This window comes from Dermacentor albipictus, chromosome 1 (assembly GCF_038994185.2).
Source record: "Dermacentor albipictus isolate Rhodes 1998 colony chromosome 1, USDA_Dalb.pri_finalv2, whole genome shotgun sequence".
Classification (NCBI taxonomy): Eukaryota; Metazoa; Arthropoda; class Arachnida; order Ixodida; family Ixodidae; genus Dermacentor; species Dermacentor albipictus.
In genome coordinates, this window is record NC_091821.1 from 251806686 (window position 1) to 251824379 (window position 17694).

General features: G+C 45.2%; 1 protein-coding gene across 7 annotated transcripts in view; it reads right to left on the reverse strand.

The window, feature by feature from the left end:
• Window positions 1–295: 295 nt before the first annotated feature.
• LOC135901039 (uncharacterized) overlaps window positions 296–17694 on the reverse strand; it is a 49736-nt gene continuing 32337 nt past the window's right edge. For all 7 annotated transcript variants that reach the window (XM_065430694.1, XM_065430685.1, XM_065430678.1 and 4 more), the window contains exons 6-8: window positions 10770–10873; window positions 10130–10260; window positions 296–996 (exon numbers count right to left, since the gene is read on the reverse strand). In XM_065430694.1, coding sequence (XP_065286766.1) covers window positions 914–996; window positions 10130–10260; window positions 10770–10873 — 318 coding nt within the window. In that variant the 3' untranslated portion in view covers window positions 296–913. The remainder of the gene's footprint in view (window positions 997–10129; window positions 10261–10769; window positions 10874–17694) is intronic.

Sequence of the window (17694 nt, forward strand, 5' to 3'; positions counted from 1 at the left end):
AAGGGAAAAAATTTCAAGGGAGAAGTAAGCGCATTTGGTACCCTGGTGCCGTGTGTGCATCGGCAGATTTTCGTTTGCTTCGTACTTCTGCATGCCGCTACTTGATGGCAATATCTGCGCGTCGACCTCTGATGCAATGTGCAAAAGTCAAGGCTGTGCCAGCACCATTTTCAAGAAAACGATCGGTCCTGTGTAAGGGCCGCACCTCTCCAAAATTGTGAAAAAAAAAAGAACATTTGGCTGTCTCATTCATTTAATGACAGCAGAGATTCATTATTGGGACAGAGAGCCAAAATTCAAGAACAACCGCATTTATTTTGCTGAGGAAACAGGCATGTAAGTGCATATTCCGAGACAGTACTGCAGATATACACAAAATAAAAGAAACTTAAGGCAACCTAATTTCTCGTTGGCACTATTTCATGTAATAGACGGAGTTGGGTGCAAACAAAACATCAAGATCCATATTGCCAAAGTAAACAAGCTCCTACACAATGCATGCACGTGTCTTTTCTTTCTAAAAAGGAAAGGTTGTTCTAAAAATAATTTAAAATGTACACAAAAGGAAAATAACCATAAAGACACAAATTAGTGACAATGGACAGCACTCAGCAATTCATCACAGGCTCTCCAGCCTGACAACAAAAGCACCTACCCCAAGAAGCAAAACAGTACTGATGAGAGAAGTCGCACATCCCCCATGCCCCAAAACGCTCTCTTCAGGCGACACAATTAAGAGAGCACTACAACAGCAGCTTAAATTGTCTTCAAATATTTACAGTGCGGGTGAAGTACTGTACAGATGAGAAAATAGAAACAAAATATGTCATTACATAAAAGGAGACAACAATCATTGCCACAAGGCGGCCAGTGATGACCCTGGATGGTGCACAAAGGTCCCAGGCAACAGGCCTCACTTATCCACTCTGCTGCGTGCCCTAGTGCGCTCACCCCCACGTGCCATGGAAGGTTCAGGTTCCCACGAAGCGCAGATTGCTGAAAAACACAGATCAGATATTGCTCTTGGTTTAAACTCTACAATATTTACGAAGATACATGTTTCATAATGCTAACAGTTCCACAGTTGTAGTGCGCTTACACATGTAAGCACTATCTATCAATGCTGTGGAAAAGGAGAAAAGCAATAGCGAACTCCATAACATGCTCACTGCTTTCAATTTTTTACAATATGTTGTAAGTATACATTTTGTCCCCAATATATTTTTTTTTTGCTTTTCAGACAGCTGAAAACAAATATTTACCGAAACCTCACGAAGACATGGACCCTGCAGTGGTCAATTTCACAATAGGCCCATTTCATTCACCTGTAGCGCTTGAGCTAGTTCAGGAGGTGCTGCACCTAGCTATTTGTTTTACCAGTGCAATATGACATTGTCTGCATGTCACCATTCATTTGACCTAGTGCAGGCTTCGTGCAAACCAAGTTCACAGCATTCCCTGCACTTGCAGGAGTGCCGGGCCTGTTGTGTACAAGCATGAAAATGGCACTGAACTGCAAGAAACTAGGTCACAATGTGTAGGATAAATTCAACAGACCCTATTTCAGCATTCATGACAATACCAAAACTTGTGCATGGCCATTCAAGGTGCATGAAGCTGTGGAGTTGCATGCCACTAAGTAGCTGTGCAATGTTTTAGCACAAAAGTGTGCACTCACTGAATATGTGCGCATGCAAAAGAAAGTACAGTACTGCAGTCTCATGCCCAGTTTTTCGTGCTGCACATCAGTTGTGCACCAAGCAGATAAGCCTTAAAGGCCTATATCACTATACATAAAATCCACTGTGATAGCAGCATTTTATTCTTGATAAAGTAACGATACAACTGTGCATGAAAACCAGCACGGTTTTAAAAACAACAGTTAAACAACATTTAAAAACAACAGATCGGACACACTTGCTTTATATCCTACATATAGCATTCTGCTTCCCGAATTAATCTGATAAAATCAAAAAAACACTTGCTGTAAAAAAATTTATTCGCATTTATTCGAAAAAACATCGAATTTTGAATCCCTCAGTTGTCATCACGTGAAAAAAGTGTCAGAATGTGAAGGCGTTCATGACAACACACCCACAAAGCTGGAGTTCCTAAAACAAAAAAAATCAGTACCCTTCACTCTGTGAAGAAGGATGACCAGCGAAGCTGTGTATATGGGCCCCTTAATGGCGAACTGCACCTCTGCCACAGGTCAGCCCGGCACTGCACTATCTTTGGGATCGGCCCACGTATGGGGAGTGCTTAACGCCTGCTTCACCTCTGCTGCGAGTCGGGCCGGTATTGCACTATCTTCGGAATCGGCCCACGTATGGGGAGTGCTAACGCCTGCTTCACCTCCACCGTGGGTTGGCCCGGCATTGCACTATTTCCGGGATCAGCCCATGTGTGGGGAATTTTTTGCTTACCACGCCAACAACACAAAAATTTCATTGGACGGTAGAGGTATACAGCTTCGCTGTAAAAAAAGTTAAAATGAACTGCTCTGAATATTTAAGAACTAGAAGTTCCTTGTCATGTGTCTGCAGATGCCGCTACGTCAATGGAATGACACATCTGCAACAACCTTTATGCAGGTGTCCACTGCATGCTCAACATTCTTTATGAAATGAAAAGTACTGCAATGCTGCCAGAAAAAAGTGGACTGGTACCGCACAGCAAAAAATGCCTGCACTATACACCAGCAAACCATTCTGATACCACACTTAGATTGTGAATCCAAACATAAAAATGGGACTGCCAGCAGCATTCAACATATATGAGCAGTTGTTTGAACTTTGCCGGCAAGACGGTTCTCAGAATGTCAAGCATATGCCTATAATCAGCTGTTGCTGGATCAAGAGATGAAGAATATTCTCGTTAACACACCAAAAGGACTGTTCTGTCAGGGTGAGTGTGCAACTTCAGTTGCAGCAGTTTTTCAAATGCAAAGAAAGGCAATGAGCAAGGTATTTCAGGAATGATCATGTCTACGTAGATCACATGGTCGTAGAGAAACATGGCAGTTGCAACAGATAAAGGCATAAAGAGGCTACAGAAGTTCAGTATGCAGTGGCAACCCCAGGATTCCATTTTCAAAAAAGGAGTAACCCAGTGAAGCTCATTATACAAACTTGACAGCAACACGGCACAACTGCACACGAAACAGTAGTATGCACAAACTGCCAAGTACACATTTACTTCTCTTGGCGTGTGCTGCCACTATCAATAAAGAAATGAATGTGATGCTACAGTAGATGTCTGGCAAAATATTCACTACGAGGTTTTTTTTTCCAATGCACTGAACAAATTATGGCTCTCTTGCACGACCGTGTGACAGAGCAAACGCGTTACCAAAGCATTTTGAAACTTTGGCAAAGAACACAGCAGTAGACATGGCAGCTGTGTGGACAACTCATCCCAATTTCCCTGATGGGGAAGTGTGCATATGTAGTAATCTGCTACTCAGCAAAACCGACACCACTTCACTGAAATGCAGTAATCTGGAAGGGGGGTGGTGGTGTCTGTGTCTACCTAGTGGACACCTACACTCCCCCCCTAGTACGGCGTGCTGCCAATTGTCCTGTGCAATTTGTGTGCAGCGCATCAATGTCCCAGGACGTATTATCAGGCGATTACTTGTGGAAACAGTTTCACTTTCACGAGGTTTCACTTGACTGGGCACGGACTTTGTCTGAGTATGCAGATGACAGCACTACCGGGCTGTGCCATAAGCACAGTCGGCTGCACATTTCGGAGTGCCCAGTGCCGAGTCACACGAAAGTGAAACTATCTCTGAAACTGATCGCCCAAGAGTACTGCTGCTGTACCTTACTGCATGTGTGTTCGTTGACAGATGAGATTCCTGTGGGTGTCTGTGCAGTGAGGCTTCTTTGTGTTCATACCACTCTTGGCCATGCACGGTGCTACGTTGTTACGAGGGTAACTTTTTTTTTTTTGAAGGTCCGATCGGTAGTGAAATGAAAACTGAAATGGTAGTGAAATGAAAAATGAAATTGCAGATGTGTTGTGCAGTGGTTTGCCGATCGATCACTTGAAGTTGCAGTTGTCAATTCTGTGCGAGCAGTGAGCACATAAACAAGCCTCAAACAATAGAGTCTCCTGCTAAGTGTGACGTGCGTGTTGTCATTGGATTTCTGCATGCTGAGGTGTGCAATGCAGCCGCGATTCATCGAGGAATGAGTTATGTGTATGGAAACACTTTCATGAGGGACAGCAAAGCGCGGCAATGGTGAAGGAACTTCGAAGCAGGACGCACAGACATTCATGACGCAATTGGGAGGGAAGGAAGTGAGTGCCATCCGATGATCTTGTTCAGCGAGTGGATCAGACGATTCGAGAAAACCGACGGTTCACAATTTCTGTGTTGAGTGATTCGTTTCCCAAAATTTCACGGTCAGCTCTCTATACCTTGTGAGTAAGACTCCAGTACTGCAAACGCTGTGCGAGGCGAGTTCTCAAGCTGCGATGCCGACCGACCACCACAAAACACAGCGAAAGGGTGCAGCCTTAACATTTCTCCAGCACTACCATGATGAAGGAGATCTTTTGCATAAAACTGTCACAGGGGATAAGACATGGGTCCCTTTCGAAACTGAAGAAACAAAAGAGCAATCTAAACAGTGGATGCATTTCGATTCCCCGAAAGCAAAGAAGTTCAAGCAAACCTTCTCCAGCAGAAAGTATATGGCTACTGTGTTCTGGGACAGCAACGGTGTTCTCTTGATGGAATTCACCAAACGTGCCACAACCATTACTGCAGCCTCGTACAGCGTGACTCTTGAATGCCTACGAAAGCAACTCATAACAAGAGAAGAGGAATATTGTCATCAGGCATTGTCCTTCTCCATGGCAATGCATGGCTGCACAATGCAGCTGCAACAAAGATGCTCTTGCAGTGTTTTTGATGGGAAGTGTTTGATTACCCACTGTATAGGCTAGACTTGGCTCCCTCTGATTGCCGTAAAAGCCTGTGTATAATACGAACCCGCATATAGCTTGAGGTGAAATTCTGGGGACACGAAGTGGGGAAAAAAAGTTTTATCCACATATAAAACAAGCTAGGAAAAATCGAGCAAAACATTTAAATTGCACTCTGCACTTCAATCACTGTCTTCCTCAGCTGTGCTCTCTTCGGATAGTTCCTTGTCAGATATATCTTCCCAGAGGTATTCATCCTCTGCAGATTCGACCGCGTTCGAGATGTCGCACCTCTTCAATGCGCGACGCACAAGGTCCTCTTATATGCTGGCCAATACGTTCACAATCCACTTGCACAATGTGGCTGGCAAAGCCCGCTTCAGTCACCCTGTCGGCGTCACTGCAGGCTCACCTGAGCGCATCCAATCTGAGTAACACCACTTGACCGCGTCCTTGAACGGCTTGTTCACGCAAACATCTAAAGGCTGCAGCTGAGACGTCATTCCACCCGAGATAATCACGAGTTCAGTGCCGGATTCGCGCAACAGCCTCTTCACTAAGTCTGCCAAATGGCAACAAAATGCGTCTAGAACGAGGATGAACGGGAATGACAACAGTGTGCCAGGCCGCCAACACCAGGCGGACTTTATCCAGTCGAGCATAAGATTCTCGTTCACCCAGCCTTTCTCATGGCATCTCACGACCACATTTTTTGGCAGCTCCTCACCTTTAGGCACTGTCTTGCACTTGAAGACGACATAGGGCGGGAGCTTGCGTCTGTCTGCCGTACACGACAACACGACGCTAACTCGCATTTTATCGTTTCCAGTGGACCAGACATAAACTTGTTTAGAGCCCTTTTCGTGCACGTTGAGGGGCGATGGCATGTCCAGATAAACCGGCGTTTGGTCAGCATTGCCGATTTGCCCTAGCTGGAAGTTCTTGGACTTGCGCAGTGAAATAATGTGGCGCTGGAAAGCCGCACTCTTCGAGCGATTCAGGCAATCGCAACTTTTGCGAAATCGAAGTTTGGCGGCGTAAGGAAAATCCACCACGGCACATGTAGCGATAAATCCAGTGCTTGCTCGCTTTGAAGGCGGAGCTCGGTAGCCCTTTTTCTCTTGCAAGCTCCTTGGCTTTTGCCTGCATAAGCTCCACGCTCACAGCCAGATGCGTGGCTCGCTGTTGGCGTACGAACTCTGTCAGGGCAAGTTCGATTTCCGGGAATGTCTCACTCTTCGGGCTGCAAAAGCTTCTTCGCGTTCCGCTGCACACGAAACGGGCTTCCTTCTGTCGATGCCATCCACGAATGCTTCCCTCGTTGACACCAAACTGCCTCCCGGTCGCACTGTTGCCGATGTCCTGTGTGGCTAAAACAACCTTTCTCTTGAAAGCAGCCGAGTAGTTTTCGTGGTCAGGACATCTTGGACCTTCAATGCGGAATAAAAAAAGATGCACTTCGCGAAGCGTGGTTTGCACGTGTGCTGCCAAGGTGCGCGCTCAACAATAAAGAAACAATGCTGCAGTCATCCAGCAATAACGAAACCATAACTTCTAGCACAAAGTTCTGACTGAAATTTTTGTTCGGATCCGCATATAGTTTGAGGCGAAAATTCGGGACGCTAAAATAGGAAAAAAACACTCGTATTATACGCAGGTTTTTACGTTACCATTTTTTTGCTCACATGAGATAATAGCTAGGAGTACAGGAGTTTGGCTCAGACGAGCTGCAGACCAGTGTACAGAATAGGCTGAAAGCAGAGCTGGCTGCCTTCTATAATGAGGGTATAGGAAAGTTGGTCCCACGCTACGACAAATGTCTCAATCTGAGTAGTGACTATGTAAAGAAGTAGCTGGAAAGTATCCACATGTTCCAAACAAAACTGTTTTGATTTTCACTCTAGTTTTCGTATTGCGACCTATCAGACCTTGAAAAAAATAATAGCCCACGTAAATTCGTTCTAAAGAGCGAGTGGTGGTTTAAGCACGTTCAAATAATTTAGCCTCTGAAAATGATTCCAACTGCATTTGTATTCTTTTGAAATTAACTGTGCTCTCAAGTGGATGTAAATCAAAAGTCATAAAATTATTGGCGTCAATTCAACAACTGTAAACAAGCTCTTAAGATCGGTCATTTATGACAAAATCACAATACCTGTCAGGCACACAAGTGCCAGTGTGCTCATGCTGAATACGGCATAATGCAGTGGTAGAACAGCCATCTGACCTTTCGGCGTAGATTTTGGTGCACGCAAAAAGCTGATGTGGTGCAGCATAGAACATATATCTATCTATATACCATATGGACTCAACATTAAATGAAACAGTCACCAAATATGGCATAGCCAGCTTTATGAGTAACAATGCAGCATTCGGGATCAAAAGTTACATGAATTTTTAATACATTGCCTTTCTGTGCGCGCATATCGCAGTGTAAGCCGCTTTTACTATTTGAACTTGCAGCAGGAGTCTGCATGTTCCCCGCATTTCAAGCAAGCAAAAAATAAAAAAGAAGATCGCAAAGCAAGGACGTCTAAGGAAGACCATGCCCTACAGGACGTGTTGACTAAACAAATTAAAGTGAAGACGTTTTAAGTTTTTTTACTCCTAACATGCAAAGTATCTCCTGCATAATTGTGCATTGGGTCATGTGAAATCTGTTTAAACAACCATGGGATCTGCTCTTCCTATTTTGCAGGGTTTTTGAAAGGAAGATCCACACCAATAGCAACTCAATAGCCAGCTGTTGCTAACCTCCCTGTCTTTCCCTCTTTTTCTTCCTTCTATTCCCAGCCAATGGCTGAGTGTGCTCATTACAAGGTATCTCTAAAGTAGCACTGCCAACAATAATGCTAAACAATGTGCAATTGAACATTATTTGAAGATGCTTTTTCATCTAACAGGCTCCTTGAGTGATTTCCGCGCCACAGCGCCCCAGTAGTACGAGGAATACAGAACTGCACCACAAGCAGTACAAACAAGACCACACAGAGGCAGAACATTAGAACCTCCACCAGAGAGAAATGCAACAAAAGGGCGAAAACCGCCAATGGAGGACGGATGGCATCAACTATATCCGTTTGGTTCACTCCATGATGATGATGATAGCCCACTTTATTAACGGCTTAATGTTTTACTAGCGAGGCAACCCTTATGCTTCTTCTGTGCAGGCTTGGTGCAATTTTTCCCTAAAATGCCATTTTAGAGCAGGATGACACAGAGGACTGCTCTCGGCAAAATTTAGCCAAGAAAACAAAGGAAAGGCCAGCACATAGTGAAATGGTTAATCAAGCATTTGAAGTAGGGCAAGAGAAGCCACTAGGAAGAGGCAAATAAGGAAGAGGACACACTACGCACCCAGAGAAACAACATAGAAGAACCCTCTAATCTAGAGTAGAGTGCAAGGAAATATAGAATGGGGTGTGTGGAAATTATCGATCTGGTGGTGAGGAGATGTCTGCATGGCTTTAGCGACATAGTGCTGTCCGATACTGGTGAACGCATCAAAAATTGTGATACCATGTGATCAGCGTCTCTGACCACTATGTCACTGAGCACCAAGCATGCTGCACTCGGCACACATTTGGAACAGGTTCCATTATAAGAAGATATAGCTAGTTATTTTTTGTACACTGCATAAATTGGAGCTTCATACCATTATCACTGGATGATACTGTAAAAAGCGGAATATAAGTCGAACTTTTTTTCAAAAAACCATTGCGAAAAGTCGACCCTCGTCTTATATACCGGACATTGGCAGAAAAACTACGCAAGTCTTGCAACAATGGGCAGAGGAAGTAAAGAGCCGCCCTCTCCATCAGCAGTAGCGCGGCGTTTGTATAGTTTGTTGTAAGTTTGTATAGGTGTTCTGTGGCGGCGTGGCGACATTGTGGCACCGCCAATTTGCGTTAACATTGTCGCAAAGTTATATTGGTTAAAGGCTGCCTTTTCACATTTTGTTTCAAAATGAGCGGACGCAGACAGCAACTCACTGCCGCCTTCAAGAAAAAGGCGATTGAGTGCGCGGAACCCCACAGCAACCTCGCGGCACAGCATGAATTTGGAGTATCCGAAAAGAGCATTCGGTACTGGCGGAGGCAGAAGCAGCAAACCAACAGAAAACATCATTCCGTGGGCGGACCGCAAAACTGGAAGACAAGGTTGCGGAGTTCGTCCAAGAGCTGCGTGCAAGATCGCTGCCTGTGACTGCCGAATGCATACGTTTGAAAGCGATAGAGATCGCGCACGCCTCTAGACTGGGCAGTGAGAAGCACTCGTCATCCGACTCTAGTTCGGAAGACTCTGACCAAAGACGTTGCTCTGACTCGGACTAGTGCTTGCGCACTTAGTGCTTTTCTGTGTACTGTACACCCGGCCAATCTTTAACAGTATCGCGTGACCATCGACCCGCATGTTTGTCAGCACCTTATCATCACGGCACAGAGCTGTGAAATAGCGAAAGTAAGCGCACGTGTACACGTGCGCGTGTCTCGTTTGTTTCGCCGCTCAGCGCCGTTAATAAGGTGCTGACAAGCACGCGGGTCGATGGTCACGCGATACTGTTAAAAATTGGCCGGGTGCACATGCGAGCAGCATTTAAATAAATACTGTCACTATTGCGCATGAGTTGCATTTGTTTCAAGGTAAGGGTGCCTTTCGGTACCTTTGCCATTGAAAAAGATATTTTTTCATTTTTAGAATTCGTTAGTTGGGGGATCGACCTATATTCCGGTCCGACCTATAGTCCGGTTTTTAGGCTACCTATTAAAGAAAAAAAGAGTGGGAATACGTCCTTTTTTTTAATTATTATGGGGTTTTACATGCCAAAACTACTTTCCGATTATGAGGCACGCCGTAGTGGGGGACTCCGGAAATTTCGACCACCTGGGGTTCTTTAACGTGCACCTCAATCTAAGTACACGGGTGATTTCGCATTTCGCCCCCATTGAAATGCGGCTGCCATGGCCGGGATTCGATCCCGCAGAGTGAGAATATGTCAATGATAGTACTCTGTGTACAAGTTTAAAGGAGGCTTAGACACGTCCTTTCTGCAAAGTTAGCACCAGGCGCAAATTTGACAGCCTCTAAATACACTGGCACAAAGGAACTAAGCCCTTCACCCAAAAGCTCAAAAAGCAAAAAAGAAAGGAAAAGAAAAGAGAGAAGTAAAAAGAAAAAGAAGCAGTCTCACCTGCACCATGCTTTTCAACATACTGCAGCGCCTTCAATAATCGAAGCGACTCGTCCACTGATCTGTACAAGTTCACATCATTGATTGTAACCTGACGAATCATGCCCTTGGTGTCAATGATAAAAGATGCCCTGCAAGAAAAGCACGTATTAATCATGAACATAATATTCCATAAGCTGTCTAATTTATCAACACAGCAGCCCCAAAATAAGCTATATTTGGTAGGTATGTAAAATGAGAAATACCTTCAACAGCACTTGAAATAAACAGCCTTTCTGGCAGGCTCACAAGGCCGTGAAATTTTTAAGCGTGAGAGACACACTTGAGGAAGGAACATCACCATTCTAGTTTGCCAGACATTAAGCGATGCTTCCAGGAAGGTTCTCAAAAGTTTTTTCACAGCAGTTATTGGCAACCTCCCATGGCCAAGTTGGTTGGACATCCATTTCTCATTCTGCAGGCCAGCATCCAGTTCCCATTATCACAGGACCTTCTTTATTTGAGAAGTTGCCGGAGATCACCCTCGTGGCTACATTTAAGTGGGGCACAGTTAATAGCCAAGAAAGTTTATGACTGCAGGTCTTTACATAATTGAAATGCAATCATTTTATTTCAACATCTGTGCACACAAGAGACCCACCTCAATGCAGTTCCAGAATCTTCGAGCAGTACATTGTAGTCCTTTGAGATCTTCTTCGTGAAGTCTGACATCAAAGGGACATTGACCTTGCCAAGCCCACCAAGCTGAAAAATTCCAAGCATCTATCTTGATAAACAATTATTGTTCAACATCAAATGCCTTCCCACACTCACTGCCCCACCTTAGCAAGAGTCAGGGATATGCAGAATGAAGCCAAGTTGGCTCAAAACCCATGATTCCACCTTCGTTTTTTTCCAAAGGATCCCAACAAGGCCCAAAAATTGCCCAGGTTTTGATGCCACATTTTCTGGCGTTTCTTTCTTCCTCCTGTACCTGGGGAAATTGCGCAGAGAAGTTACCAGCTAAAGAAGAAGCATTCAAGTTCATTACTACTGTTTCATGCCCACTAACAGTTTGTCACCTTCCTAGTGTGAAAGTTTAGGAGACTCCTCAATTTAAAAGTAAAACATAACAACAAGCAGCAGTTTTGGAAAAGGTGATGTCACTGCAGCTGTGTTGCTATTCTAAAACCCAAATGGTCAATGGTTTGACCCACACTGTGTTGTGCAATTCAGAAAAAAGATGGGTGAGATATTTGAGTGGCATACAATGACGGCTACACTGAAATTGGAGGTAAAACTTTTTTTTTTTCTTCAGAAAAGACGCTCAGGGTATTTACTCTCATGGTTATTAATGTTGAACCATAACCATTCATCACACTGCAGAGTGAAAATTCGTTCCATGGTGAAGACTAAGGCTAAAATATGGCGCAGTGCACATACAATTGCATGTACCTGCCTTGCAGTGGCTTGCGACAGCTACACTTAACTTTCCATTAGAAGGGTGCTAGCAAGAACACAGCTATGTACCAAAAGTGCATGCAGTGAGTCAGCGAAAAAATGGGACAAGGTGTAGTGGCACCACTCTCTCCACTCGCAAGTACCCAGCTGATCTCTGGTACGAGGCTGCTGTATGATAAGGCAGAATCTTATACATGCACCTTTTGTGCAACCATATTTAGTCTTCGTCGAAATAGAGATCGACGAACAGACGGAACAAAAGATCAATATCAAATTTCTTATGAAATTTAGCAAGAATGGTGCAGAAATTAATCAAATGTTGCAAAAGGCCTTAGGAGAGGATGTCTTAAAGCAGTGGTTCTTACTGAAAACCCATAGAGTTTCTCACTATAACACCTAGAGGGAAATCTGACCCCACCGTCTATATTTCCTAAGGGGCACTTTGCCATCATGGGAATGACGGTATATGTGTCTGCGAGGCTTTTGTTGGCTGGTGTTGTAAGAGGCTTCATCTAAAACATGGATATGGCTACAAAAATAATGCGTTCTTAAAGTAAAATCTTCATCAAATGTTTCCATTCACGCATATTACATCTTTCAGGGAAGTTTACTCACCTACAATGCATAACCAAGCGAAGAAAAGCAAGAACAGACAACAAACATTTCCAAAGTGAGCACGAATCTTGTTGTCTGTCTTCTAACTATAGCGGCCCACTGATACTTTTTATGTTTCATATAATTCTACATGCAACAACAGGTTTTCATAGTTAAACAAAACATGTTTTTGTGCAATATTAAAGCTAAAACAGCTTTTTATGTGCTGTCCTAGTAGAAAATTAATCATTGTGACAGATGGAATGGTGCTTGACTGGCTCTCCAAGAACGATGCCAATCCAAAGTCACAATATACCAGCATTCCCATGCATACCACAGTGCAGCAGCGCCAGATTTCCCTCTAGGTAATGTAGTGAGAAACTCTATGTGCAAACCTCACGTGCGCTTACTGCAAATTGCGCCCATATTGACTTCAAAAGTAGAGTGTGCGGCGCATCGTACCTTTCGCAACAATACGCAAGGTGGCGTTTGCCACCATGCAAATCAGAAGGGAAGCCACTATCATCATTAATACTGCTGCTACTACGACGCCATACCGACTGGCCATAAAGCGCTCTGCACATACCCAGACCCCTTCCTCTTGGTAGTGTTAACAAGGTCCATGTTGACAATCTTGTTATGCTAGCGCATGGTGTGACACACACCACATGCCATTGCAATGTCGAAGGTACGAGAATACAAAGATAGTTTCTTGACGTTTGGGTTTGTATAAATCAGTGGCAAGCTGCAATGCATTCTGTAGAGCAAAGCACTTGCACAATGCTCCCTCGTGCCAACCAAGCTAGCCTGCCACCTCTGGCGAAAGCAGCCGGCCTATCAAGACGAGGACCTCAACTTCCTTGAAGAAACTGAAACTGGAGCCAGACGAACTGGATAACCTCCCCAAAAAATCCTATAGTTGGCCAGTTTTATAAGAGGCTGCCAAAAATTTTGCTTTATCCGTCAAGTGGCAGTGGCAAGTCTGCTAGTTTCCCGCATGCTGTGATTATGACAGCTGGTGCATTAGCAGGTGTAGAATTGTAAAATTATGTTTTGTTAATTGGCCATTTTGCGGCTTTAGTGCCTTACGTACTGTTGGTACCTACGCCAAGTGCCATTGTGAACGTGCCTGCAGACTGTTTATTGTTGCTGCATTCAACCCGAGTCATTTTCATAGACATTAATGCACGAAACTTCTATTCATCCAACTGGCGAGCTCTTCAGCAGCAGCAAAAGCAAGCTACATCATTAGATACCATGTAGCGAAACAGATGAAGCCTCGCATCACCTGCGAGACACTGATCGTGCCTTGCATGAAACAAGTTGTTGGCACCGTCATCGTAAACACGCACCGTGAAAAAATTCGAAAGTATACTATGCTCAAATGACATGGATGCATGAAGAGTGAGTGAAAAGGTGCCTTATGTGCAAAGCCAGATAACTGAAACACTGAAATTCACCGGCAAGTTTTCTCTTGCCGTGGATGAGAGCTGCGACATGTCTAGCAGCCCACACCTTATCGTTATTGTGAATTTTATGGACAACTTGGTCATCATCCAAAGTTGCTTTTGTGAAAAGAGCTCAAAATGATGCTTAAAGAGCAATACCGTAAAAACCCATGTACAGTCGACTCCCGATAATTCGAAGCCGCTTAATTGGAATTTTCGGTTAATTAGAAGTGAAGTGCTGGTCCCGTCAGTTTTGCATGTAATCCTATACAAGAAATCGCTCGATAATTCGAAGTCCTCATCCAGTAATATTGTTTAATTGGAAGTTAATTTTCAGCCATGATCCTCGAGGTGACCGCCATTCTTTGGTAGAATGTGCAATTTTTCAAGTGTTGCAACAGTTCCGTGCTCCGCGTTGGTGTCATCGCCACCGCAGCCGCCCGCAACGCCATCCTTCTTGGAGCGGCGCGATTATTCATTGCTACGGCTGCCGTGGCCTCCGCGATCAACTCCGGCGGGAGGCGAAGCGGCTCCCGCCGGAGCTGATCGCGGAGGCCACGCGGGTGCCATAGGTGCACGCAGCGCTGCATACTGGCAGTGGCGAGATTTTGCGAGATTAGTTTTGCAGCGTGCGCAGCGTATGTCGAGGCATGTGTTGGTCGAGCGCCTTTGTGCGGGAAGCTCGTAGGCTAGGTTGTTCCACGGGTGATTCGGAATTGACTGTACCTAGTCGCGCAGTTTATAGCCACGGCAAACCGTGGCTCTTATCGCACGGTCGACCTGGCAACGAAAGTCGAGGTTTTGAAGGAAGTTGAGAAGGGAGGTGCCGCCAAACAAGACATAGCGCGGAAGTACGGGATCAAGCCTAACACGCTCTCAAACTACATCAAGAACAAGCGCACAATAATGGATGCATTTGAGAACGACAAGTTCAAGACTTCTCGGAAGCGAATGCGCACCGGCGCTTACCCAGAGTTGGAGAAGGCTCTGCTGGTTTGGATTAGGGAGGCCAGGAGCAACAAACTTCCTCTCAGCGGAGACATCGTTGCGATGAAAGCTCGAACGCTTGCAGCAATGTTGGGGATCGATGACTTCGTTTCGTCAGATGGATGGCTGACGCGCTTTAAGGATCGCCATGACCTGGTTTTCAATAGCGAGTGTGGTGAAAAGGCGTCCGTTAACCAGGAAACATGCGCCACGTGGAAGAACGGAAAGCTGCGTGAATATCTCGCCGAATACAGACTGGAAGACATCTTCAATGCAGATGAGACTGCACTCTTCTATCGGCTTCTACCAGAGAAGACCCTGACATTCAAGGACGACGACTGTGCTGGGGGCAAACGCAGCAAGGAGAGAGTGTCGGTGCTGATCGCGGCAAACATGACTGGCACGGAACGATGTCGGTTACTTGTGATCAGGAAAGCCGCGAAGCCGAGATGTTTTAAAGGCGTGAAGACTCTGCCTGTAGACTATGAGGCGAACAAAAAAGCGTGGATGACGGCCGAAATTTTCAAGAGCTGGATAAGCAAATTGGACCGCAAGTTTGCTGCTTCGAACCGCAAGGTGTTGTTCCTTGTCGATCACTGCAGTGCTCACGTGAATGTGCCAGCCTTGAGTGCAATACGCCTCGCATTTTTGCCTGCAAACACACCGGCTGTTTTGCAGCCAATGGACCAAGGCATCATCAAGAATGTTAAAGTCCTGTACAGGCGGCACCTCCTCGAGCGCATGATTTTGTGTATGGATAGCTCCACAAAGCACGAGGTGAGCCTACTTAGTGCCATCCACATGTTGGCGCGAGCTTGGGATCGTGTGAAGCAAGAAACAATCGCAAACTGCTTCAGGGCTTGCGGTTTTGTGGCAGCTTCTTCGGAGGATGCCTCTGAAATTTCAGCAGAGGAAGCGTCAACAAGCGAGCTTGATGGCACTGATTTTGGTGATGCTCTCGGGGATGTCAATTTTGAAGATTACGTCACCGTAGACAAGGCAGTCGAAACGTGCGGTTCGCTGACGGATAGCGAAATTGTAGAGATTATTCAGCCCCAGGAAGCGACCGAGGAAAGCGACGATGACGCTGAAGGCAAGCCGCAACCTAAGGCTGCCGATGTAGCTGCGGGCCTTGCTCTCGCGGAGCGCTTCTTTGCCGCTGAAGGTAACGCGGAAGAAGCGTTCCGCCACATCTACAGCCTGCAGAACTTGCTTTCAGCAGCGCAATTCGGCAAGAAGAAGCAAAGCAAGATGACCGGCTATTTTTCTTAGAGAAAATACTCGATTTCGCCACAAATAAAGTGCTGTTTTTTGTGTTTTGTGCTTAATTGGAAGTTCGTTTAATTCGAAGTTTTTAGCGGTCCCCGTGAACTTTGTATTAACCCTTTAAGGCGCCTTGTACACAATTGTGTACATTGTATTTCTGGTGTTTTTTTCACGTTTAGGGCGCGCAATTTTCTAATAGGTTGGCTTTAGCGCATTCCCAAACTTTAAACTGACAACCATGTGCATTTTGGGCGCCATTTGTCACATTTCGGTGAAGATGTTCATATCAAAACAAGAAATGGCGGACGCTGGAGCAGCAAAGAGCGGTGAGTCAAGTTCTTATTTTTTTTAGAGCCGCTTTTTTTATTGTGGCAAGCGAAAAAAATTAGACGCGCTTGTGCATCATATGAAGTACCGAGGAGTGATAATTTCATCCATTCTGAGGAGATGACCGAACGCTAACGCTCGCACGCGCATGTGTACACGATTGTGTACAAAGCGCCGTGGTCGCTGCAGAAATGAAAAACGCTGAGAGTTGCTTTGATTTTCTTTCCAGGTTTTTTGGCCATTCGTCGTTCTTCTTTCTACAAGCATAAGAAAACCCAAAAGACAGCTGAAAGGCTTTTGGAGCTCATTGCTGATAAATGTTTCAGACATCGGGGAAAGTGACGAAGAAGAAGCCACGTGTGAAGCGACCGACGCCTGCGTTGCAGCTGCGTTCACCAACCTCACAGAAGAGGAAGATGCTGCTGTAGGGGAAACGCAAGCTGAAGAAGTGGACACTGAGAGTGCTTTTTCCTTTTGTGAACCTGGGTACCTGCACTTAATTGCTGGACTACCACCGCGACAATCAAACGGTGCCTAGAGCTAAACTCCTATATTTGATGAATTTTCGCTTGCAAGCTGCCGAAGCATTAATTAAGTCGGTACTACCCGAGAAAAAGCGTGGAAGGCCTTCTCTTGCAGAGATCCAAGCCCCACAACCAAAGATAGGGCAAAAAAGCAAGAATATTGCTTCCTTGCACCGACGCGTACTACGACTCCTTTGACCATTGGCCCGAATCCCGCGACCAGAAGGGGCGAATTAGGTGCAAGCTCGAGAAGTGCATACGAGGCGCCCGGATATTCTGCATGAAATGCGCCATGCCACTGTGCCTGACGAAAGAGAGAAATTGCTTCCTCGCATTCCACAAGTGAATTTTGTGACCACCGAGGCGCTGTGTACACAATTGTGTACGATGTTGCAAATAATAAAGTTTCATGATAACTTTCAAGAATTCGATGGTTTTGTGTTTCTTAGGTCCCAAAAATAATGTTTATATATAAAAAGATTTTTTTCTATGCCTAATTGCAAGTGGCGCCTGAAAGGGTTAACGGGAGTCAACTGTATAATACAAGGCTCTTTTTCCTATTATTAGCGTCCCAAATTTTTGCCTCGTACTGTATGCAGATCTGAACAAAAATTTCAGCCAGAAATTTGGGCTAGAAGTTTTGGTTTCGTTATTGCTGCGTGACTACAGCATCGTTTCTTTATTGCTGAGTGCGCACCTTGGCAGCACACATGCAAACCACGCTTCGCGAAGTGCATCTTTTTTATTCCGCATTGGACCAAGATGTCCGGACCATGAAAACAGTACTCAGCTGCTTTCAAGAGAAAGGTTATTTTAGCCACACAGGACATCGGCAACAGCGCGACCAGGAGGCAGTTTGGCGTCAACGAGGGAAGCATTCGTGGATGGCATCGACAGAAGGAAGCCCTTTTCATGTGCAGCGGAACGTGAAGAAGCTTTTGCGGCCCGAAGAGTGGGACATTTCTGGAAATCGAACTCG